At 40.2% G+C, this 26027-nt stretch overlaps 2 protein-coding genes across 3 annotated transcripts in view; one reads left to right on the top strand and one right to left on the bottom strand.

The window, feature by feature from the left end:
• The first annotated feature begins 2278 nt into the window (after nucleotides 1-2278).
• Nucleotides 2279-13303, top strand: C2H1orf162 (chromosome 2 C1orf162 homolog). The gene is made up of 7 exons (XM_072644342.1): nucleotides 2279-2417; nucleotides 2557-2643; nucleotides 6335-6382; nucleotides 10579-10654; nucleotides 11101-11189; nucleotides 11958-12001; nucleotides 12334-13303. Exons 3-7 carry the CDS (start codon nucleotides 6346-6348, stop codon nucleotides 12511-12513), a joined length of 426 nt encoding a protein of 141 aa, XP_072500443.1. The 5' UTR covers nucleotides 2279-2417; nucleotides 2557-2643; nucleotides 6335-6345; the 3' UTR covers nucleotides 12514-13303.
• A 1077-nt stretch (nucleotides 13304-14380) lies between these two features.
• The window catches only part of LOC140527421 (transmembrane domain-containing protein TMIGD3-like), a 72898-nt gene continuing 61251 nt past the window's right edge, over nucleotides 14381-26027 (bottom strand). For both annotated transcript variants that reach the window (XM_072644340.1, XM_072644339.1), the window contains exons 2-7: nucleotides 24157-24275; nucleotides 22036-22362; nucleotides 18374-18440; nucleotides 17396-17529; nucleotides 16846-16910; nucleotides 14381-14501 (exon numbers count right to left, since the gene is read on the bottom strand). In XM_072644340.1, the coding sequence (XP_072500441.1) occupies nucleotides 14490-14501; nucleotides 16846-16910; nucleotides 17396-17529; nucleotides 18374-18440; nucleotides 22036-22362; nucleotides 24157-24196 (645 nt within the window). In that variant the 5' untranslated portion in view covers nucleotides 24197-24275 and the 3' untranslated portion in view covers nucleotides 14381-14489. The remainder of the gene's footprint in view (nucleotides 14502-16845; nucleotides 16911-17395; nucleotides 17530-18373; nucleotides 18441-22035; nucleotides 22363-24156; nucleotides 24276-26027) is intronic.

Consider the following 26027-nt stretch of genomic DNA (forward strand, 5'->3'; position numbering starts at 1 on the left):
TCTCACTTGAACTTATTTAGTGTGTCAAAACCATCGTGATGGTGTGTGTGTGTGTGTGTGTGTAGACATATACACTATAGATGTGGATATATATATATGTAGTTATACTTACATATACATACATACACATATATAAATTAATATGTTTATATTTTGCCTTTAGAAAAAAGTCAAAACTGCTCTTAGCTAGACTCTCTTGAAATAATCTGTTCTGTTCAGCTTTATTAGTAGCTGTTTTTGTCATTATGCATACACAATATGGAAACAAGAAGAAACTCCAGTTTGGGGGAGAGGAGGAAAGTTGACCTGTTAAATTAACTTCTCATAAAATTGCCAGCTCAAAAAAATAAAACCAAGCCACGCAAGCCTGTGAGTCACTTTTAAGACCCTATCTGAACATGGAAGCTGATTGGGGGAGGTACCAAGTAAGCTTAGCATTCTTTCACATTAATTCATAAAGCTTCTACCTTGTTGGGTTTCTGGTTTTCTTTTCTTCTAGTTTCAGCTGTGTTCTAAATGGTGTATAATTCCTCTCTGGGGGAATTTGGAATCAGTGGGATTTGGAAAAAAATGTTTAGTCCACCATCTTGTGGGTCACATGGCCTTTAAATTGAGCAAATTAAATTCTGAGTATAGTTTCAATTTGTTTTAACAAAAGCCAGTCTATATTTAAGAGGTGAGGTGTGATGGGATGGGGGTATGACAGTATTAGGGTGTTACTCCCACCACAAAAGGTCTTCATAATTGATTCTCATCTGTCTTTCCAGACTGACTTCACATTTCTCATATACTATGTTCTGAAAAGCAATTTGAAACTATACTAAAAAGTGAGTAAAATATCTGCATTCTTCAACACAGGAACTCCAAAGGTCAGAAGGTCCCATAGCTCATATTCATCATAGCACTTTTTTGTGGTAGCAAAGAGCTAGAAACAAAGGAGATTTACTAGGGAATGGCTAAATAAATTAGACATGAACTTAATGGATTATTACTTCAATATAAGGAATGATGAGTGTAAAGAATTCAGAGCAAAATGGGGAGAGTTATGTGAAGTGATGCAGAGTTAAGTAAGCAGAACAAAGGAAAACAATATACGTTATTGTAGTATCACAAATGGAAAGAATGACAACCAAAAATCCTAAATGTTGTCATTGTAATGATCAAGTATGATCTAGAAGAAGAGATGAGAAATACCTCCCTTCTTTACCTTAAAAAAAAAGAGCTGGCTTTCTTGCTGCCTCCATGCCTTTGCAGGGGTTATGTTCATACAGGAAATGCTCACACTTCTCACATCTTCACCTCTTCAATCAGTCAACAAGCATTAATGTGTGCCAGGGATTTGTGTATGGAAGAGTCCTCATAGACCCTGGTCCCCTATGCCTGCCCTCCTAGAACTTATATTCTACTTCTCAAAATCACTAGCTCTCCTCAAGGCTTCTCTGATCCTCCTCAGTCTTTAGTAATTAATTTTCCACCTTGTGTCAAAGACTAGGGTGAGGAAGAGATGAGATGAGAGAGAGAAACAAAAATGAAAATGTCTCCTGCCCTCAAGGAGCATACATTTTTCTGCCTCCTGTGTCTTACAAATTTATGAATCTGTGGCCATGTTGTTTTCCTTCTCTCGGTGGAACCGAGGACAAGGATTGGGTTCACTTTTGTCTTTGAATCACCAGTGTCTATGCAAATATTTGTTGGATTAAATTGAATTGGCTCTTAAGGACTCAGAGCAGGGATCATTTCTTATTTCTGGATAGCTTGGTTGGGTGTTGAAAACAAAGTAGAACCATCGATTTGTGGAGTTTGAGATGGAGGGGATATTAAAAATTGCGTGCTCCAGGAATGGGGAACCTGAGACCACATGTGGCCTCGAGGCCACAGGTTCCCCATCCCCGACCTAATCCAAGACCCATGTTTTACAAATGAGGAAGCTGAGGCACTGAGAGGAGAACCAACTGGCCCACAGTCTCACAAAAAAATAAATGGCATAGTCAGGATCAAAACCAGGGTCACCTAACTCCAAACCCAGTGGTCTTCCTACTGCACCATGCTGCTTTACACATTTAATAAGCACTTGGCTGAATGATGAAATGGTCCTTTTCTATTCTTCTTTTCTGTTCCTGTTTTAAGTCAGATTGACAAATGACTATTGGGACATTTAAGGACCAAAATGGTCCTTCTTACTGAAGTAAGAAGCCCAGCTTATGAAGCAAAGTCACCTGACAGCACCCTCCCTGTGACACTTGTAAGACGAAATCTGACGCTGAACACTCTGGAGCTTTGCAGTGGGTGGCCAGCTAGCTTGATTGGTGGTTTAACTACAATATTTCATCATTGTTGCAAAAATGAGCTGAGTTCCTAAAAAGAAAGCAAACAATCCAACTCTTTTTCAGTCATCTTGCCAGAGTTTCGCTTCTAAGGTAAACTTATTTTTTATATGTCTTTCTTTGTTAGTCTAAAAGAAACTGTTCTCCTAAAGAAATCATCAGCTAAGTAAATTTTCTGTTCATTTAAGTGGTAAAATCTTGCCTGTTTATATATATTTGGTTTTGTTTTTAGGAAGAGGTTTTCTTAAATGGTTGGGAAATATCATCCTCCTAAAGAGTGAAGTTTATATGACTCAAGTGCTCCAGAAAAAAATCTAAGGTATATGTCTACTTTATGCTTTGATTTTGCCAAATATTTGGGGTTTTGGAATTAATTTTCAGTTGTTTCCTCCTTTTTCTTTATGTGCTTAAGTCAGAAATAAGCTCCTAAAAGAATTGTGTGGCTTTCTCCTTTTAGGAGTTTGGAGAATGGTTTTAGTGGCTTTCAATTTATTTCACAGGGACAATGTTAAACCAATCAATAAATCAACAAATATGTATTAATCACTTGCTTTGTGTCAGGCACTCTCGGCTAAGTGCTATCAATACAAAGCAACAGTAAAACCAGTCCTCTGCCTTTACAGAGTTTGCCTTCTAAAAGGAGAGACGCCACATACATAAATCTATACATTCAAGAAATAGAGTAGATGGAAGTTATAGATGGAAAGATACTTGCAGCTAGAGTCTCTCATTGAAGGTGGCATTTGAACTGAGTCTTGAAGGAAGCCAGGGAGACTAAGAGTCAGAGGAAAGGAAGAAGGAGAATAACCAGTGCAGACAGTGTGGTTTGTGAGAAACAGCGAGTGGCCCAATGGGCCATAGGAAATATAGTGTGTAATAAGGAGGTCAAACAGTTGGAAAAGCAGGAAGGGGGCAGATTGTGAAAAGTCTTAAATACCAATCAGAGGGATGTGTGTGTGTGTGTGTGTGTGTGTGTGTGTGTTTGTAAATGGTTATTTTATTGTTTCCAGTTACTTTCATTTTAATGAGATTTTGAGTTCCAAATTTTTCTCCCTCCCCAAGATGGCAAGCAATCTGATATAGGTTATACATGTGCAGTCTTGGAAACATAATTCCACATTAGTCATATTGTGAAAGAAGAACGTTATTATAACTTGCATTTCTCTAATCAATAGTGATTTAGAGCTTTTTTATATGACTATAGATAGCTTTAACTTCTTCATCTGAAAACTGCCTATTCATAATCCTTTGACCATTTATCAACTGGGGAATGACTTGGATTCTTATAAATTTGACTCAGTTTCTCTCTATATATATATATTTGAGAAATGAGGCCTTTATCAGAAACACTTGCTGTAAAAATTGTTTCCAATCTTTCTGCTTTCCTTCTAATCTTGGTTGGATTGGTTTTATTTGTGCAAAATCTTTTAAATTAAATCAAAATTATCCATTTTGCATATCAATGTTCTCTGTCTCATTTGGTCATAAGTATTTCCCTCCTCCATAGATCTGACAGGTAAACGATTCCTTGCTCTCCTAATTTGCTTATGGTACCATCCTTTATGTCTAAATCACGTACCTGTTTTGAGCTTATCTTGGTATATGGTGTAAGATGTTGGTCTATGTCTAGTTTCTGCCATACTACTTTCCAGCTTTCTCAGAAGTTTTTGTTAAATAGTGAGTTCTTATCTGGAAGGTGGAGTTGTTGGGTTTATCAAACAATAGATTACGATAGTCGTTTACTACTGCATCTTATGTACCTAATCTAATCCACTGGTCCACTACTCTATTTCTTAACCGATACCAAATTGTTTTGATGATTGCTGCTTGGATCTGGTATGGCTAGGCCACACTGTTTTGTGTTTTTTTCATTAATTCCATGAATATTCTGAACCTTTTGTTCTCCCAGATGAATCTTGCTATTTTTTCTAGTTCTATAAAATCATTTTTGGTGGTTTCGTTGGTATGGCACTGAATAAGTAAATTAATTTAGGCAGAATTGTCATTTTTATTGTATTAGCTTGGCCTGAGCAATTGATATTTTTCCAGTTGTGTAGATCTTATTTTATTTGTGTGAAATGCAATTTTGTAATTGTATTAATATAGTTTCTGGGTTTGTCTTGGCAAGTAGATTCAAATATTTTATATTGTCTACATTGATTTTAAATGGAATTTCTCTATCTCTTGCAACTGAGCTTTGTTGGTAATATACAGAGTTGATGATTTATGTGGGTTTATTTTATATCCTGTGACTTTGCGTAAAGTTGTTAATTATTTCAACAAGTTTTTTAGTTGATTGTCTAGAATTCTCTAAGTATACTATCATATCATCTGCAAAGAATAATAGTTTTGTCTCCTTGTGGCCTGTTCTAATTCCTTCAATTTCTTTTTCTTCTCTTATTACTAAAGCTAAAATTTCTAGTACAATATTGAATAATAGTGTTGACAGGGGCATCCTTATTTCACCCCTTATCTTAATGAGAATGCTTCTAGCTTGTTCCCATTACAGGTAAGGTTTTCTGATGATTTTAGATAGATACTATTTATCATTTTAAGGAAAGCTCCATTTATTCCCATGCTCTCTAGTGTTTTTTAATAGGAATGGGTGCTATATTTTGGCAAAAGTTTTTTCTACAGCTCTTGAGATAATCATAGGATTTCTGTTGGTTTTGTTATTGATATAGTCAACTATGCTAATAGTTTTCCTAACATTGAACCATTTAGCTCTGCATTTCTGATATAAATCTCAAAAGGTTGTAGTGTATTGTCCTGGTGATAAATTGCCATAATCTCTTTACTAATATTTTATTTAAATTTTTTACATCAATATTTATTAGGGAAATTAGTCTATAATTTTCTCTGGTTCTTTCTGGCTCTTCCTGGTTTAGGTATCAACATTATATTTGTGCCATAAAAGGAATTTGGTAGTACTTTTTCTTCACTTATTTTTCCAAATAGTTTATATAGTATTGGAATTAATTGTTCTTTAAATGTTTGGTAGAATTCACTTGTAAATCCATCTAGTCCTGGAGATTTTTTTCTTAGGGAGTCCATTGATGGCTTGTTCAATTTCTTTTTCTAAAATAGGGTCATTTTTTAATTTCTTCTTCTGTGAATCAGGGCAATTTATATTTTTGTAAATATTCATCTATTTCATTTATTTGTCAGATTTATTGACATACAGTTTATAAAAACAGCTCTTAATTATTGTTTTAATTTCATTTTCATTGGTGGTGAATTCACCTTTTCATTTTTGATACCAGTAATTGGATTTCTTTCTTTTTTAAAAATTAAATTAACCAAAGGTTCATCTATTTTCATAAAACCAGCTAGCTCTTAGTTTTATTAGTTCAATAGTTTTCTTACTTTCAATTTTATTAATCTCTCCTTTGAATTTCAGCAGGGGAATTTATATTTGATCCTAGAGGTAATGGGGAGCCACTGAAGTTTATTGAGTCAGGGACTGGGGGAGGTAGTGATATGATCACACCCTCATGTTAGGAAAATCAGTGGTAGCTGTGTTGAGGATGGATTTGTAATGAAAAGAGGAATCCATTAGCAGCTATGGTAACGGTCCAGGCAAAGGTGATAAAGGTCCAACTGGTATGGTGGCTTTGTGAGCGGAAAGAGATGGGTATATGTGTAAATGTGTGTGTTTGTGTGTGTGCGTGTGTGTGTGTGTGTACACGCATAAAAGTGTACATGATATTGTAGAGGAAAAAATTCCAAGGTTTGGCAACTAATTGGATATGTGGTGTAAGCAAGAAAAAGAAAGTCTGGGAGAACACTGAGGTTTAAAAACTATATAATAGCTGCATGACCTTGGGCAAGTCATTGCTCTTCAATTATCTCATCTGCAAAATTAGGGAGTTGGACTGGATCTTCCTTAGGGTTTCTTTCAACTCTTAAAGATTTGATTCTATGATTCTCACACACAATCTCAGACACAGGCAGCTCAAGAGATCTCTACCTGCCAAGTGTTTACCTTGTCCTTTTCTCTTTTGCCTCAGAGGAGCACAGAATGGGATCAGGTTCCTCCCAACCAATGACAAACAATGGTAAGTTCTGGACATGTAATCTCATTATCTTTTTCAGTCAGCCCTTAGCATGAGCCTCATTCCTGAGCTCTTATGACTTAATAGGCTATGGTCCCTGGGAAAAAGTGCTCATATAACATAATGGGAAACCATCATTACATCCCTGAAGATGGGAAGATCAGTCTCACTACAGCCCTTTTTTACCTCTTGGTAAAAAAAGAGGGAAATGAGAATGACACTGCCCTTGGTTTGTGAATATGGGATGTTTCCTCTTTTCTCTTATGTAACAGCTAGAGGGGATCTAGGATATAGCTTATTTGTCTCTCTGCTGCCTTGAGTAGTCAGATTTTCTAGTTAATTCTTACATGTATAGGGGGAACATTTTTAGAATAGGCGTTTTTCCCCTTTGACTCTACTACATCTCCTACTATCAAATAGTGCTCATGGAATGCCAATAACCCTGCCTACTAAATAGGAACTTTAACTTTTGGAAATGACGTATCATATGTCCTCAATTCTCAGTAGGTTAAGAACACAAGTTATAGATAAGGATAGGAATAGGGAGTCAGCCTAGCACAGTGGGTCCAGGAATTTCCTTTTTTTAATATCTTGTTAACTGTACTTTAATTGTCTTTTGTAATTCTATGTATTTTAAGCATTAAAAACATTATTCTGAGTAATTCTTAATAATCGATAGGCTTCAACAGGCTGCCAAAAGGGTCTGTGATGCAAAAGTTTAAGGACCCATAGTCTAGCAGAAATGAAAAAATTAGCTAGAAACCGAGACAGATGTAGTGGGAAAAACCCCAGCCTTGGTTCTTATGGTCCATTACATTCCCATATAAACTCAGAAGACCTGGGTTTGAATATTGACTTGGACACTTACTGGTTGTATCAACTTGAACAAATCATTTACCATCTCTCTCTGGTTTCATCACTGTAAAAAAAGTTTCCATGAGTTCCCTCAGTTTTCATGACTAAAAAAAAGAAGCAGGTTGTTCTAGATAGATGTCTTCTGAGTTCTGTTCCATCTTTAAATTAATGATCTACAACCTCAAAAATTTCTTCATTTGTAAAATGAGGGGGTTGGACCAGGTTATTTTTTTTTAGCTTCCAGTTCTAATGTCCCATGATTCTGACATCTGAACTTAGTCCTGGTTTTGTTATTGGACTTAGGAAAGTTGCTTTTATTATTTTAAATTATTTATCCCTATTATTATATTCAATTTTATTATTAGCTAAATAAAATTCTATTAGGAATGTATACCTACTGTCTTTTTCCCTAACCAAAAAGAAAAAAAAAATCCTATATTGCATTTCTATTACAATTACTTGTTCTTTTTGGTTTATCCACATTATGCCATTCTATTGCTGCACATAACTGAGAGCTGACTACATTCAGTTCAATTTAATAAGCATTTATTGAGCACCTCCTTTGGGACAGGCATTCTAGTACCTGTTGGGAGTCCAAAGGCAAAGTGAAACAGTTCCTACTGTCAAGACTTTACCTTCTACTGGGGAGAAACAAAGCGCACTCAGAGATATCAATACAGAATATGTGCTGAAGAGATACAAAGGAACTGCAGGGGTGGGGAGCAGTGCAGAGACACAGAGACACAGAGAGAGATAGAGAGACAGAAGTGGAGAGAGACACACAGAGAGAGAAACAGAGACAGAGAGAGACACAGAGAGAGAGAGTGTACTAACAAATGGAGAAATCAGAAAAGGGCCAGCAGGTAAGCTGAGCTAAAACTAGGGATTTTCTGAGGCGGAGAGGGGAGAGCATTCCAGCCTGTGCAAACACATGGAAAAGTAGGTAGGTCAATTTGGCTGGAATACAGAGTACAAGACGGGGAGTCACATACAATCATGCTAGAAAGATAGATTGTGAAGGTCTCTGACTGACAGACAAGAAGCTATATTTTATCCTAGGGATCCACAGAAGTATCTTGAGCAGAGGACTAGGACAACTCAGGTGTTCTTTTAGACATATTTTGGTACCTGTATGGGGGAATGGGTTGGAAGAGAATGAGACTGGAGGCAGGAAGACCATTTGGGAAGTTATCTCCCATCCAGGCAAGTGGGTGATGAGGGCCTGGACTAAAATGATTGTGTGAATTAACAGAAATGGGGCAGATGGGAAAGATCTGGGGAGATAGAATTGGCAGCACTCTGCAAATAGACATAGAGGGGTAAGGGAGAGTCAAAGGTGACTGATTCTGAGGTTGCAAACTGAAAAGATGGTGATTCCATGACAGAAGTAAGAAATGTGGAGGGAGGGAGGGAGTAGCTTTGGACAGGGAGAGTTGGAGATGCTTATGGGACTGCCAGTGATGCAGGATTAGTATTTAGACGATAAAATTAGAAAGGGCGTAATAGATTTGGGAACCATTTACTCAGAGAGAATTGACAGCCTCTAGATACAATGAGGTGTCTCTAAAAGAGCTTAGGAAGAAAAGGAACCAGTCCTTTAGCCAATCAATAAGCATTTCTTAAATGCTTCCTATGTACCTAGCTCTGAATCACTTCTAAGTGTTAGGGACACAAGTAACAACAGCGCCTTTCCTCACAGAGTTTACATTCTAACAGGAGACAGCCTGTACACATAGAAGCATGTACAGTAAAGGTAACCAGAGAGGGGAAGGCACTAGCCCCTGGGTGGGGGTGGGGGCCCTCCCTCACAGAGGGTCTTGAGGTAAGTCTTGAAGGAAACCAAGAATCCCAAGAGGTGGTGTTGAGGAGGAAGGAAATTTCAGGCATATGGGAGATCCAGCGCAAAGTTTCAGAGAGAAGGGATTTGGAGCTTTTCGAGGAACAGCAAGCAGAACCAGGAAGGCAAGAGGAGTCCAGGTGGTGAAGAGATTTACCTACCCAAGAGTTCATATAGGGTGTCCCAGAAGTCTTGGTGAAGTTAACAGTGATAAGGCTCTAAGACTTCTGGGATACCCTCTATTTGATTCTGGAGGGTATAGGGAGTCCCTAGAATTTGAGAAGGTAGGTACAAATCAAGGAAAACCCCTTTGGTGACTGAATGCATGGAAAGATTGGAGTAGAGATCTGAGGCAGGGGGACAGAGTGAGGCAGCTATTGTAATATGATAGAGTGGGGCGGAGGCTGTGGGAATACGGATGAAAGGTTTAGATTTCCGCCCCCCCCCCCAAATATTGTGAATGTTTTAAAGAGTCAGGGAGGAGGGGAAAAGATGATCAATGGAGCAAACCTCTGGAGAAGATGGGAGAGGATAGGATTAAGGGCAGAGGTAACACTTGGAGCATTTAATCATTTGTTCCATTTAATTTAATTGTTCCATGTTATGTGTTAGATATTTTGTCCATTCAGAACCAAAATTGATAAATGACCGGTTAAGTTCCAAGTAGGGGGATTTATATTAGTGGAGGTAAGAACTGATTGTAGTAACCTTTGGTGGATATGTTTATGTATAAATATACCATATACATACGTATATATACCATATATGTACATATATACATATACATATACATATGTATACATATACAATACTCACATGTACATTCATACACTATATGTGTGCATGTATGCATATATACACACATATACAAGATTTCTCCTTTCCTGTGTCAGCCAAGGTGAAAGATACAGAGCAATGTCAATGAAACTTTGAACTATGTGCTCTTATTTGCACAGATATTGTGTGAAAGTAGAGTGTAATCTTCCTGAGGAAAGGAATTTTTTGGTTTTTGTCTTTCCCCGTTTTTGCCTATAAATTTTAAAGATAACAGCTGATTTTCATATAGCACTTAGAAGCTCCTAATTCTTCACTCCTCATTTAATCCCAATGACCCTCTTAGGTGTTATCCCCATTTTACAGATGAGGAAATTGAGGCTGAAAGAGCTCAAATGTCCTGCTCGGGGCCATATAGCTAGTAAGTGTCTGGGGCAGAATTGGATTCTAAGGGCTTCCTAAGTCTAGTGCACTCTCTACTCTGGCCTTCTGTCTCAGAGACTTTTTTGTTTTAATATTATATATATATGTGTGTTACATATACACATACATATATAATATTAAAACATTATATATGTATCATATATATTATAGTCTGGAATTTGAGAATCTCTGATCCCCACTGATCTAATTCCACTTGCATTAAGTCTTCAACTGCAGCCATCTTCTGAAGTAACATGGAGCCCCTCACTAGACAAAGGGCTCCCTAACATCTATTTGTATTCCATTGTAGAAAAACCAGGCACCACACCTGACCCAACGGAAGCCCCACACCCTGTTTTCCCAGATCCCCCAGCTATTCTCTATAAGTAAGTTGACCATTGACACTCTTTACCTGGGGTCAAAGACGTGTTTCGTTTTGTGTTGGGAGATAGCTCAGAGAGAAAAGAGACACTGAAACCTTATTACCTGAATTTCATTCTCCAGACCTTCCCTACCCCACAACTTTCACAGGTTTTCCTCCTTCATTAGAATATAAACTCTTTGAGAACAGGGACTGTCTCTTTTGTCTTTATATCCCCAGGGCTTAGGACAGAGGTGGTATACACTTACTGCTTGTTGACTTTAACAATTTATGATTTAGATTCAATGATGGTTAGGAGAGATAAAATTAGGGTGACAACCCAAGGATGAATTCAGTGAATGTTATATTTTGTGTTTTTATAGTAAAAAAAAAAAAAAGGCTACATTCTGACTTGGAGAGCAGGAGCTTAGATTTCAAAGGACTCATTTATCCCCACCTTTGTCAAAACAGAATATACCCCTACTTACTTGTGGCATTTGTTGCTGGAGTTCTTCTGACGCTTTTGGTTATCTGCCTCATCAAGAAGAGCTGTTCCAAAAGTAAGTGGTCCCTAAAAGATGTTCAAGCAGCCTTCTCTCTCTACAGAGCAGCACTTGTAAAGTGATCTTCCTAAAGTCATGGTATAGACTCCCCCCTCCACCACCTCACAACTCCAGTGGTTCCCTGTTACTTCCAGGATCAAACCAATTCCTCTGTTTGGCTTTCAAATCCCTTCACCATCTGGCCACTTCCTAGCTTTCCAGTCTTTGTATATTTTATGATCCAATGACACTGACCTTCATGTTATCCTTCATATAGAACATTCCCATCCCTCATCTCAGGGCTGAAATGCTCCACCTCCTCAGGCTTACATTTTAGCTGTCCTGGATTCCTTTTAGACTCAAATTTTACCTTCTGAAAGAGGCTTTTACTAGTCCTAGTCCCGGTCCCAACTACTAATTCCTCCTTTTGAGAGAGTATCTCCCATTTACCTAGTGTATATCTTATGTGCATAGAGTTGTTGTCATGTAGTCATTATAAAGTCAGCTACTTAAATGCAGAGATTGCGCCTTTGCCTTTCTATCACCAGTTTATAGTAATATATGACATAAGGACTCCAATACTTTTTTGTGAATGAATTATTGAAAAAAACCCCACAAAATTGCCTTGTCTCTCCTCACCACAATCTCAGGATTAGAGATTCCTATGTCTACTCCTATTCCCAGCCTCTCACACCACAGCCCCTATGAATGTAGGAGAGAGAGCTGCTTCTTTCTCCAGGCGCTATTTGTGAAATCTGTATCTCTTTCTCTTTGATCTTCTGACAGATCCAACCAGCTCCTCCTTGAAAATTTCCCCGGTCTCACACAAGGTAAGGGCATTCTGCATTTAGAGGACATTGAGCCAAAATGCCTTCATCTACTGATGGAATGAGCAAGTCTAAGATCATTTGAGCCATGTCTCTTCTATCTGGACTTTCTAGCACCAGAATCAGGAGCAGCTTGGGCTTTTGGGGAAGCTAAGGGAAAAGACTTTGAGAAGGAGTCTTCTTGATGCCTTTACATAGCCTTTCAGCTTATTCCAAAACTTTCCAGACCTCTGTTTCCTGCTGATCCAATGTCCTGTTCCCTTGGATAGATCTTGCTCGCATGGCCCCCAATTCTGTATCTCACTCATTTCTCCTATTCTGTGCCTTCCCTACAGTGTTGCCCCTCTGCTGAGGAGAACTTTTCCTCTGCTGACATGTCTCTTGGAGATTCAGGAGAAAACAGAGTCTACTTTGCCCAGCACGAGTATGAAGAACAGGACCCCATTGTCTATGCACAAATCAAAGTGAAAACCAAAACCAGTCTTCCCAACAATGGAAGTGAAGAGATACGGTAGACCTGATGGTCCCAGCCCTGGATTGTTTTCTCTTTTACAGATTTTGGTCCCCTTCATCCTGTGCATCCCAACAATCCCTATATGGTTGTGACATATTGAAGTACTTAATCTAGTCATTTCAGAAGCTGCTGGAAAGAGCATTCTCTAGCCATGGAAGGGATTGCTGATCCTCTGGCTTTGACTCTTAGTATGTAAGACCATGGGAAGTAGGGACTATGTCTCTTTTGTAGACTATTGTAGCTACATGCAGAATAAAAAGCTCTGTGAGCACAATTAATGATGTTAGGTAACTTTGGAGGAGCACCTGGAACACTCCAAATAAACCTTATACAACCCTGAATTTTTCTTGATAGTTCATGCCTGAGACCCCCCAAACTTTCTCAGAACCACAGGGTCATAGACCCTCAGGAAAAGGAGGCAGTTACCACAATAGCAAGGAAAAGCCAGACGCCAGAAATGGGATTAAGTACAGTTTCTAAGGGATTAGGAATCTGAGGGAGAAAAGAGACAGAGGAGGAATTACAGGAGACTCATATGTAGGGAAGAGGCCACCATGAAGGAAACCAAGTTTGGGGAAATGATCAATAGTAAGCAGGAAAGTGGAACATGAGCTGACCCAGCTGGCCCCATGATGGCAGTGGAAGACAAGAGAACTTTCCCCTTTGTTTCTGCTGGGCTCTTTGTGTAGGCAAGGGAACTGGGGGTTTTCTCTAACTTCTATGTGAGGTCCTCTTCCTCCTCCTCCTCTGTTGAAGGAACATACCTTATAAAGAGATATGAAAGAACAAGATCATCCTGTGTTTCTCTGCTGCTAACTGAGAAATGATTAGAAATTATAATTTATATGTATACATATGTGAGAAATGCTCCTCTTTCCCCTGCCTTCTTGAAGAAAGGTAGAGGGCAGAAGTTCCACTTGTTTATTGGAATCAGCAAGCCTGTATGTAGGAGAGCATCTTCCCTTTTTTCTTTGTCTGTGGTTGTGGGACCTGAGGTAAGATTGGCCCCTATTAGGAGTAGAAAGTTTCTAGCTCAAAAACGCACGATGAATGCTTAAAACTGGCCTCAGACACATCAGGGCTTTGTCCACCCTCCCCCAACTTTTTGTTATTTGGTTCTAAGAGAGCTAAATAGAATCCTAGAGTTCCAGTCACCTTGACAGGTAGATCATCTGGCCTGGTAGTTTGAGAAGTGTGATTGTGAGATTCTTCTGATGATTGGCAGGCTGGCATAATATTTGTAATCTGATCATATTTCTTCTGTTTCTTTCTGTTTTCATCTTCTATTTCCAAAATGAATTTATAATTTACTCTTGATATCCCTTACAGGTATCTCACTCATCAAAATTGTTGCTATTTAATTCTGGTAAAGGTTAGTGGCCCACACAGCCCTGTGCCCTGCTGAAGTAGTCTGCAGAACAATTAAATTAAAAAATTAAATTAAATGACCCAATTCATCTTCCCAACTCCAGATAGGGTTGACCCCTAATCACCTGTAAGATTTTATGGTATTATGATCTCCTACCTGGGGTTCATGACGCTTTCAGGAAAATTTCTGTAGAAATAACCTGAGATTCCTAGAGAAACCTATGGTACCCTCCAGTACATTACTGTTTTATCTAGGAATTTAAAGAATTACAGAGAAAATGTAGACAATTCCTCTGGGCCCAATAATCAGATTTCACCCCCTAGCCCATTTCTACTAATAGAAATCACCTAAGTAGAGAGGTCTTTGGGTTGTTCTCTGGTTGCAGCACTGTTGAAGATATTTTGCCTACCTGTAACCATCATTTATAATCATTTGTACATGGGATTAAAGGCTGAGAGATTGGTATCAGTTCCTGAAATCTGAGCTAGAAACCATGTGATTCTGCTATGGCATTATTTTATTTCTAATTTTTGGTTTTTTGAGAAATCTTCCATCACATCTGTTCCTATGAGCCTTTTCCTGCATCGTCAGTTGGCCCAAGCAGGACTTCATAGAGTCATCTATTTTGTTGGGGAAAGAAAAGGATAGTTGAGTTAAGACATATCACCGGCTACAAGGTAGAAAGAGCTACAAACTTTTTGCATATACCTTTTAAGGGAAATGAATTTGCAAAGCTATGTCTCAGTACTTCAGTCAAAGGCCACTTTTCCAGTCTCATCAATGCAAAAGAAATCTTGCTCATTTTGAAATGCTCTGGCTTAGGCCCTGAATCACTACATAGATAGATACATCACTAGATTTTGGAGAAAAGCATTCAACTGAGCTCATTCAGAAAATGTTCACGGTTTTAATAGTCAGAGTTTTGGGAAACAAGACACAGCTGTTAGCACTACTCCTTACTACATCACTTAACTAACACCCTCTGGTACTCTCCAGAACGTAAGCTGCAGGAGAGCAAAGACTGTGTCTGATCTAAACTTTGTATCTCCCTTAGCAGCTAGCCCAGGGTTCTGCACATGGTGGGGATTGTCTTAATTAATCTTTGCTGAATGTTTAAAATAAGACCCAGGGAAAAGGACATGCCAGGATCTTGTGAGAAACCTGTAGCAAGTCTAGAAGTAAAATAGAGAACTCTTGGATGCCATTATTTTTTAGGTGACTAACCAGGCTCAGAGACTGTGCCTTACCCAAGGTCCCACAGAGATCAATGACAGAGCCAGGGAGAACTCAGGGCTCCTAGCCACTAGAACATCCTTAGATTTTCTGCTAAACTATTCCGATGCCCTTAGGCAATCACTAGGAGCTCTTTCTATCAGAACTGAGAAAGGTCAAGTTCTCAGTCCCCAGCTCTGCACAATAAGACAGAAAAAGCCCAGGGCCTTCTCCTTCATATGTTAAGAGCTCTTCGTTTGACCTATGACTTTGGGGAATATTTCTAGGGTTTCTGAACCCAAAATTAGCTGAAGGCATAAAAATCATGATGTTCCCTATGGTTGGGACTTAGCAACTACAGAGCAACAGTGGATACAGTATTGGGCTTAGAGTCAGGAAAGCCTACCCCAAACTCACCTTCCTACTTCTGTGAGCAGGGGCTAACCAGGGGTGGGGAACCACATATGGCCCTCTAGATCCTTAGGGATTTGTTCTATGAAGTTTGGATTCAGTCAAAGGGCCTCACTTGAGGCCCTAGAGGACCACACATGGCCTTAAGGCTGCAGATTCCCCACCTCTGAGCTAGCCTCTCCCAACCTCCATCTTGTCACCTGTAAAATAGGGATAATAATGTTCCCAAAGAGTCTTTGTGAGACTCAGATGAGATGTGTCACAAAACCACTTTGAAAATTTTAAAGCATTTTTTAAAAAAATCAGTTCTTATCATTCATCTATAATTAAAACTTTTGAAGATTTTTTTTATCCTTTCCTGATGTCTGGGGGATTTACTATTTTAAGTTTCCATCATTTCCATTTCTATAGAGGAGGTCTCAGTGTAACTGGCCTCTCTCCCCTGTTTCATATCCCCAGTTTCTACAGATGAGGCCTCTGAGGTATAGTGTAGGTTTTGCGCTAAATTCAGCCCACCTGACCCTGGTCAGTTACAGATCACCTAAGATTTTTTTTTTTTAATTTACCAAATTAACTAGCACAGAGGATTTAGTAGGGTCTCAGGACCTAATGGCTTGTCTAACACTGTAGCTGTGTAACTGCATGGTAGTAGGGTTAAATCAATGAGTAATTATCCTTTAAGTTGAAAGTAATTAATTCTAAAATTACATTCGTGTGGGCTGCATAGATACAGATTTCTGATTATGTGGTTCATTACTGGAAAAATGTGGATGCCTTCATTCTCTAGCTTCTTCATTCAGGTCAAGTTATTTCTGGGTTTTGGGGATTAGTCAGCCACCAGCTCCCAGCTCCCAAGCATTAGAATTGGCACATGTGGCTAAATCTGTTTCTTTCCTCTGTAAATACTACAAGTAGTAGGAAAGATATCGCACAGCTAGCCCACAAGAGTACTAGACAACCAAGCTCCCCTTCTTCAAGAGTATTTTTATGTGAGGGATAATAAAATGATCAGGCTATGAGATACGGTCAGTTGGTTCTCCCAGCAAGTTCCCTCTGTGTCTCCATGTGGAAAAAGAAGATAAATACACTTAGTACTTTCTGATACTTAAGTGCCAGGAATTTTATACTAACTGGAGGCCCAGAAATAGTTCTGGGGTACATCAAAATTTAAATAACTGGAAACAGAAGCAAACCTTCCAGCTGGAGCACCCTAGAGGCCCCCACTGAGGTCAGGACCTTAATACCTATTCTCTGCTAAGGAACAGAGAAACTTCTGGGGTCCATGCAAAAAGCCGCTGTCAGGTTGGGGCCTGGAATAGAACAGCAAATCTGGAGGCTTACCAGGGGCATAGGTATCATAGTAGACGAACCAAGGCTGTGATCTCCGAGTCTAACTAGGACCTTACCTGTGGAAACATAAGGGCACAGGGAACCTTAGAACATAGGAACTCTGGATGACAAGGCCTAGAGCTCCTTCCTCCTCCACCTACTCACAAGTTCAATCTGGTTTGCTGGAGGCATAAGAGCGCCCTAAAAATCTTCACCAGAAATAAATCCTAGTCAACCCTAATCTCCTCTGGATGGGGCTTGGAGCTCTTTAAAGTGAGCAATCAGCTCTTTCCAGACATGGGTAGAAATCCTCCCACAACTCTTGTGCTGTGAAAGCCTTTGGTCTCTGGTCAGCAATGTGAAGATAAAATCTAACTGTAAAATGTAAAGTGAACCCTTTGCAAACTTTAATGTGCAAACTTTAATGCCATCTAAATGCCCAGGACTTGCATATTTTCCCCAGTTCACTTGCTGGCTTGAGCCTGACTGCTAAAGAGAAGTTTTGCTTCACCTGTGTGCTGTGGGAGCCATCCTGTCCATGCCCCCACTACTTACAACTTACCCCGGTCATGCTTCTGAATTCGCTTCCTCCTGAGTAAAACAACTGCAGGGGTGATGAACCCCATCCCCATGATCAGGACACAGACGAACAGGATAGACAGCCTCAAAGGGAGCACAGACTGGTCACATGTTCTTCTAAAAAAAAATGTCTGCCTCATTCCAAAGTTCAAGACAATACACTCATATATCTATTCCGTGCTTCCCCTTTTCATGACATCTCTATCTTCACTTCCACCCCTCATCCTCAACCTCACCGTGCCCAAGCCAAGCCTGCCCTGAGAGCTTACTGGAAATCACAAACACATCAGAGAAAATGAAAAAAACCCAAACATCCCAATTTATCAGTTACATTCATGAATACAGTATGAGGGACTGAGAAGATGATAAAGTAAGAATAAACTCAGTGGCCATCCTTGAGGAGTTCACAGTCTAGGCAGGGAAACAAATCATAGACAAAAGCAGCGTTAGAAGGGAATATCTTGGGAAATGCACTGGATCGACAGCTTGGATTCAAATCCAGTTCTACTACTACTGGTGTGATTGTGGACAAGTAATTTTCCCTTTCTAAGGCTGTTTTCTTATCTATAAAGTTTTTAATAGCAGAACCATCAGGAAACAGAAAATAGGACCACAGAGGTGGACTTGTTGTATTAGATCAGGAATTGTAAACACAGACCCCAGCCCTAAACCTTTGGCACTCCAATGAAGTCTATGGACCTTTTCTCAGAATAATATTTTTAAATGTGTGAAATAAAATATATCACATTACAAAGGAAATCAATTATGTCAAAACAAAGATGCTAAATTTTCACATCTAAGTTCACAGATCCCCTTAAATCTATCCACGGATCCTTTGAGACTCCAGGTTAAGGACCCCTGGATTCAGTCTCTAAACCTCATCTAACTTTTGATCCTACGATGTCAAGTTTGAATTAAAATCTCTTTCCTTGCCCAACTTTCCCTTCCGTTCTTGATGCACCTGATGTGATTTCCACTACAGCCAACACCGCTGTGCTTGCAGGTTTTGTTCTGCTTCCTTTGGAGGTCTGCATCAAAGAGAATTTTAGGTTAGCATGTGCTGCTTCCCTCCAGGGCCCTCCTTTTACCTGAAGGCTAATACTCAGCTCACTATGAACGAGTCCCCTGGGTGCCTTGACCCGGGACTTGGTGCTATGGGAAGGGAGTAGCAGAAAGTTATAAGGAGCCAAACACTTCCTCCGGGGGTCTATAATCTTGGCCAGACTTTAGGCTGATAACACCTACTATGTCCTCCATAAATAAACCCATCATCAAGGAGTAGGCAACACAGTTCATGGGGACAAATAAGAGGGGGCAGGAACAATTTATGAAGTGCCTACTAGGTGCCAGGCACTGTGCTACATGCCTTATAAATGTTATCTTGCTGGATACTATTTGTAATAAGGTGCAGACTCTTGGCACCAATCTAGATTGTGGAGGGTAGACCTCATCAGACTGGGTCATGAATGGAGATGATCAGAAGCCAGCACCAGCTGAAGGGAGAAGTTAGAGTCCTTCCAGTGAAAACTGAGGGGCTCTGAAATATGGCAAAGCACTGACAGAGGCTTGAAGCTTCCCAGAACACTTGTCCCAGACAGTGCAGTTCCTCCACTGGGAGAAAGACACTCAGGTCCTCAGATTTGCCCAAAGAAATACCAAGTCAGTTTTGATGAGTCTTGCGCTGTTTTGCTTTAGTGTTTGCACCAATCAACTCTGTGACCTTAACTCTGTTCCCTAACTTAGCCTCCCTCCTGGGAAGACTCAACTGCTAAAGTAACCACTGTGAAAGTCAGTCACTTATTTCTCTTTCCCAGTGTAAATTACTAAACATGTTGTCTCACACAAATCAGCATAAGTCAGGTGTTTTTTAGGGTGGATTAATCATGCAAGCTTCAGATGTGCAATGCCAAACCTGGGAGTACAGTGTTCAACTAGCCACCTTAAAGTTCTTTCTGGTCATCAACTCCCCATAAACCCAACTCCAAAATACTATAAGGTTCATGTAGTTATTGGTATCAAAAACATTATAAAACTCACATAGTTATTGATACCCAAAATCTTCTAAGTTTTTCACATTACACATACACACATGTACATCTATAGATATTTTTGTTGTTCAGTCAGGTCTGATTCTTTGTGACCGTATAGACCTTCGTGACCCCATGGATCATAGCATCTCAAGCCATTCTGTCCTCCACTATCTCTCAAAGTCTGTCCAAGTTCATGTTTGTTATTTCCAAGACACCATCTATCTCATCCTCTGTTATCATCTTTTCATTTTGCCTCCAAACTTTCCCAATATCAGGGTCTTTTCAAATGAGTTTCCATCTTCTCATTATGTGGCCACAGTATTTAAGCTTCAATAAATGGCCTGAATTAATTTCTGATTGAATGATATGATCTCCTTGCCATCCAAGGAACTCTGAACAGTCCTCTGCAGCACCACAATTCAAGTGTTGATTCTGCAGTGCACAGCTTTCCATATAGTCCTACTGAACAAAGATGAAGAAAATCACTCAACCATTCTGACTGGATCCACTGCAAATGTAGGTTATACAACCTCAGCTGGGCTTTCACTGCTGCCGGGCAATCCTGCTGTACCTCCCTTATCAACCACTATCCCACTCTCAACAACAGGTCTTCCAAATCTTTTCATTCCTCTTCAAAGCTCCTGTGCCTCCTCCCCCTCTTCTTTTAGCTGAGAACCTTCATATTTTACAGATAAAATGAAAGCCTTTTGCCCACAAACTCCCTATTCTCCTTTCTTCTTAATTCAGTCAGGTACTTACTGTCACTTTCTCTTCCTTCAGCTCTGTTTCACAAGATGAAGTGGACTTACTCCTTGCCAAGGCTAATCCCTCTCTTATTCAAGTAATTCCATTCCATTCCATTCCATTCTGTGTCCTCCAACACATGGCCCCCTCTGTCATGTCCCCTCTTTCACTTATTTCACTTATTTTCTATCTCTCCTTGTCTACAGGTCCTTTCCCAAACATGCCCATATCTCTCCCAAGCAGAAAAAAGTTTCCCTTGATCCTTCCATCTCTGCTACTAATCATCCTAGATCCATTCTGCCCTCTCAGGTTAAATTCCTCCACCTTCTCTCCTGTAACTCTCTTCTTAACCCCTTACAATCTGGCTTCCAGTTGTCATCATTCTACTGAAACTGCTCTCTCCTAAGTTACCAATGACCTCTTAATTGTCAAATCCATTGGCCTTTTCTCAGTCCTCATTTCTCCTTGACCTCTCTGTAGAATTTGACACCCTTGATCACTCTCCTCTCTGATACTCTCATCTCTCTAAGTTTCAGGACACCACTGTCTTCCATTGTTCCCCCTACCTATTGACCTTTCCTTCTCAGTCATCTTTGCTGGATCATTCTCCAAATCCTTCTCTAAGTATAGGTGCCCCTCCAGGTTCTGTCCACCCTTCTCTTCTCCTCCTGTACAGCTTCACTTGGTGATCTCATCAGCAACCATAGATTTAATTACCATTTCTATAGGGGTGATTTTCAAATCTAGCTTTCCTATTCCAATCTTGCATCTCCAATTGTTTCTCAGACGTCTCAAACTGGATGGTCAGGAGATATCTTAAATTCAATATATCCAAGACAGAACCTGGGATCTTTCCTCCTCAACCTTCCTCCATTCCTACCTTCCTTATTACTGTAGAGGGCAACACCATCCTCCCACCCTGCAGGCTTACAACCTAGGAATCATCCTTGATTCTTCACTATCTCTCACCACCCCTGCATCCTCACTTCCCCATATTCAAGCTGTTGCCAAGGCCTTTCCATTTTGCCTTTGCAACGACTCTTAAATATGCCCCCTTCTCTCCTTTGCCATTGCCCACCAGCCCCCCCACCCAGTCTAGGCCCTCATCACTTCATTCCTGGATGATTGAAATAGGATGCTGGTGGATCTGCCTGCCCAATCCATCCTCCATTCAGCCACTAAAGCACAGTGACCATGTCACTGCCTTTACTCCCTATTGCTGGCTCCCTGTCACCTCCAGAACCAAATTCCTAAATGCTCTGTGTGGCACTCAAAGCCTTTTACCCCCTCCTACCCCTCCAGTCTTCTCATACCTTATATCCTACTAGGTACTTTCTCTTCCAGGGATACGGGACTCCTTGCTCTTCCTCAGACAAGACACTCCATCTCTTGGCTGTGGGCAATTTCTCTGGCTGTCCCCCATACCCCAAATGCTCTCCCTTCTCTGCTCTGACTTCTGATCTCCCTGGCTTCCTTTAAGTCCCACTTTCTACAGGAAGCCTTCCTCAACCCCTCTTAACTCCAGTGTTTTCATTATTTCCCATTTATCTGCACATAGCTTGCCTTGTATATATTTGTTTGCATGTTGTCTCCCTCATTAGATTATAAACTCTTTGAGGGCAGGAACTGTATTTTGTTTCTTTTTATCCCCCAGAGCATAGCAGAGTGCCTGGCACATAGTAGGGATTTAATGTTGAATGAATGAATGAATGAAATGAAATGAAGGGCACTGTAAAAGAAAAGCAACCAGTTTGGGGGTGCTTGCCCTAATGTACATTTGCCACACCAATGAGTGAGCATCTGATATGGGTTTCCTTCTGACTCTTCCTCACTTCCAACTCAGCGCTACCTGCTGTGTCTTTCACATTGTCAGACACAATCAATTTTGTGTAATCCATGTGGTCACTGGCAAAGTTCCTCTGTATGCCACACCAGTACCATCCTGTGTCCTCCTTGGTAAGACACGTCAGGGTGATGATGAATTGCATTCCTGTATCCTTCAGAGACACCTGGTTGGTGCTGTTAGGTGTGGAAGCAATGACATGACAGTTGCTACGGTAATAGCCTTTGCACCAATACTTGGGATAGTCCTTGTAGTATGGGTCATAACTGCAAGTGACAGAAGCCTTATCCTTTACAAAGGCTTCCCTGATCTTTCCATCCATGACCATAGCATCTGTAGGGTTAAAAAACAAACAAACACATTTCACCCTTTCAAGCCCCATCGTAGGACTTGCTCTCCCAGTTAGCAAATCATTTAATACCTTTTCCTGGCTTTATCAAAGATTTTTTATTCCAGCGTTCCAGCTAAGTCTGTTCTCTACATAAGAAATAAATTTGTTCATCTGTGTTTGATCTGTTGTCACTTGCCTCTTTCTAATTTAGGGTTAGGAATTCTTTATTGTTCTCTCCTTGATGTCTGATTTCAACACTGCACCTAGGTGGCATCAGTTTAGAGTTTGCCAACAATTCTGTAGGTCTAAGGTCACCCAGTTTTCTCAACCCCAAGGTTCTTTTTATCTCCATGCAAAGAAGAAGAAGAAAAAGCAAGCTCATCTATATCTTATTTACTAACTATATCTCTACCTTGGCCAAAACCCTTTTTTAGACTTTGAACCAACATGACCTAGAAGACAAGAGTTCTCCACACCATGAACTTGGAAAGATTCAAATTATGTCTTAATAAGGAGTCTTGAAAAGCATGTACTATCCACCGTCCTCTCACCATCCTCCTATTTTCTAACCTCAAAGACAAAAAAAATTATTGCCTCTTCCACGTACTGCAATAGAAAAGGGAAATGAGAGAGGTTGGGGATTTTGTTTCTTCCTGTAACTGCAAAAAGCTTAAAATAGTATGTGTAGGGAAGCCTTTGTTCTACTGTTTCCCTGCTTTGGGTTTCAAGATTTATACAGTTTTGTGTTGAGATCCCTGCTTTAGAGTATATATCTACTAGTGAAAGAACCAAACAAAATGGTCTCTCTCACCCAAGCAAAGTTTAGGAAACAGTCTCAAGAAAGAAAAATAATAGTAAAAGATCACCACTTTGAAAAGGGTCATCTGGAGCAACCTCATCATTTTAAGATGTGGATATTGGGTGCAAAGAGATTAAGTGACTGGCAAAGGGTCACAAAGTTAATGAGTACACCATGACCTACAAGGAAATGTGCTTTGCATAACTACACATGTCAAACCTATGTCAATTTGCTTGCCTTTTTAATGGGAGGGAAGGGGAGAAGGAGAGAATTTGGAACTCAAAATCTGAAAAAAATGAAAAAGTTAAAATTGTTCTTACATGTAATTGGGGAAAAAATAAAATATTAAATTTAAAAAACACATAACAGAGTTAGTAAGTAATTTGAACCCAGGTCTCCTACTTCCAAAGAACCAGGAGAAGAACATCCCCACCTCCTTCACCCCATGTCTACTCATCAGTACTGCCTAGTGTGGTCTGTTGGCCTTCTCAAGCTATAATAAGTGAGGTTCACTTTGAGTGACATCTCTCAGAAGTTTCTGAACTAGGTCCCTGAAGGGGATGAATATAAAGAGATAAGATTAGAGGATCTGGAACCGGAAGAGACCTTAGAAGTCATCAAGTTCAAGGTACTCACTATAAAATGAGGTTCAGCCAGGTTGGGACTAGTCTATGGGCACACTGGTAGAGAGTGTGGGTGTCAAGATTAAAACTCAGGTCTCTGATCCCCAAATCCAAAGCTGTTTCCTTTTCTGAGAATCGCATTTTACTTTCTGTGTAGTTGCACTCTAGTTTTTCCATGTGTGCTAGCGCTTGGATATCAGAAAAAGAGAGACTCCCAAACCTCATTTTGGCCAGTGCTTTCAGATTTCTTCCCCTACTTAACCTCTTGTCAGAGCTGAGAATCAAGAGTAATATGGACCATGTCATGATGGTATAGTCTGCAGGCAAAATCAGCAGCCCCTGAATCCCCGAAATGCTCCTTCCCTGCCTCTTACCTGTAAAAAGTACACTCAGAAGCATTAGAAAAAGCTTCATAGCTCAAGAAGCAAACCCCTGGAAGGAAAGACAGAAGAGCAGTCTCCAGGCACTCCCAGGCCTCTGTGGACAGCTGGATCTGTTCAAGGGAACACAGACATGTCTGAGCTTAAGTTCCATCCTTCTTCTCCTCGAAACAAACCTGGGAGGACAGTATCTCATTGAGAAACCAGAGACAGCATCTTGGACAATTTGCACATGACCATGCTGCTCACTGGGCTGCTGCTACTGCTACCATCATTCAAGCCATTTTCACTTCTCAACCACGACAATGGCCTCCTAACTAAGCTCCTGATCTCCTGCCTCAGTATACAATTAGGATACTTACTATGTGACCCTTGGTAAACCTTATAACCTGAGGTGTTTCCTCATTTGCACAGTAAGGGGGTTTGATTTACCAGGGGATCTCCGTGGTTCCTGCCACCTGTAAATCCTATGAAAATTCTTTGGAATACTTAGCAAAATTATAGGCTGGGTAAATTCTTTTGTCACCTTCTCTCTGCATATGACTAATTCTTTTGAAGTACAAAATAGCAATTATCAACCATCGTGCCAATCTTCTAGAAATGTTAAAATGTCAGAGTTTTTTTCTGTTTTTGTCTGGGTTCTCTCTTAAGCTGAGCAAGTTCCTTTGATATATAAATCTTGCCTTCCTCAGTTTGGCGAGAACAGGACAGGACCCATCCACCCTCAGTGGAGGGTATAATGGACATAAAATACTCCACCTTCCCACTTCAGCTATTTTTCCTGGCTTCCCCTACACCTCAAAGGTTGACCTCCTTTCCTCTCTAGCTTCCTTCAAGTCCCAGCTGAAGTCTGACCTTGTATAGGAAGCTTTTCCCCATCCCCCTTGCCTTCCCACTGGTGATTACTCCCAATTTAGCCTCCCTTATAAATCTTGTTTGGACATAGTTGCTTGCATGTTTTCTTTCCCATCAGATTGTGAGTTCCCTCAGGACAAGGACTAGGATTGTTTTTTGTTTCAGGAGGGTTTCTTTTGTTTGTTTTCTGCTTTTCTTTATCTTTTCATCACTTAACACAGTTTTTGGTATTCAGTAGGCATCTAAAAATGCATTTAAACTAATTCCATAGTACAATAATGGGATCACAGAAAACCCCTTAAAGGCCACAGAGTTCAACCCCTTCTTTTGACAGAGAAGGAGGCTGACACTCTTAGAGATAAAGATGACTTGCCCAGTTATCCTATAACTAATGAGCTTCTGAGGTAGGATTTGAACCCAGGTCATCCTGACACCAAGTCTAGTGACCTAAATACCCCACCATTTCCTCTATCTCTCATTTGCCATCTCCCCTCAGTTTTACCTCCATGTTTCCCACACCCATCCCCATCACTTCTTGCCTTCACGGCTATAATAACCTTCTAATTGGTCTCCTCTTCTCCAATCCATCCTCCATACAACTATCCAATTAATCTTCCTAAGAGATGGATCTGACCATGTCATGTTGCTGGTCAAAAATCTCCCTTTGGTCGCTCCCTATAATGCCTCTAGGATAGGATACTCATTCCTCAGACCAAATGAGATTATATGGGTAAAGCACTCACCACAATGCCTAGTGCACACACAGCAGGTGCTACATAAATGCTTGTTCCTTTCTTTCCTTTACCTTCCTCCCTCTCTCCTCAGTCTGACATTTACAGCTCCACAATCTATCTTCCTCCTACCATTCCATACTTATTTCACCTCACTGCCCTTCATGCGTTCTCTCTTTCAGCCAAACCAACTCTCTCCCACACTGGACATTTCATCTTCCAAGCCCATGGCTTTGTTACACAGGCTCTGCTGTCTTCCCACCCTTTGAGTGCAGTCCC

The sequence above is a fragment of the Notamacropus eugenii genome, chromosome 2 (assembly GCF_028372415.1).
Source record: "Notamacropus eugenii isolate mMacEug1 chromosome 2, mMacEug1.pri_v2, whole genome shotgun sequence".
NCBI classification, from domain to species: domain Eukaryota; kingdom Metazoa; phylum Chordata; class Mammalia; order Diprotodontia; family Macropodidae; genus Notamacropus; species Notamacropus eugenii.

Excerpts from the sequence above, each read along its gene's own strand:
- C2H1orf162 (XM_072644342.1), top strand. The coding sequence starts at position 6,346 with ATGGGATCAGGTTCCTCCCAACCAATGACAAACAATG. Across the intron at positions 11,190-11,957 it reads CAAGAAGAGCTGTTCCAAAA|ATCCAACCAGCTCCTCCTTG; the intron begins GTAAGTGGTCCC and ends ATCTTCTGACAG. Across the intron at positions 12,002-12,333 it reads TTTCCCCGGTCTCACACAAG|TGTTGCCCCTCTGCTGAGGA; the intron begins GTAAGGGCATTC and ends CCTTCCCTACAG.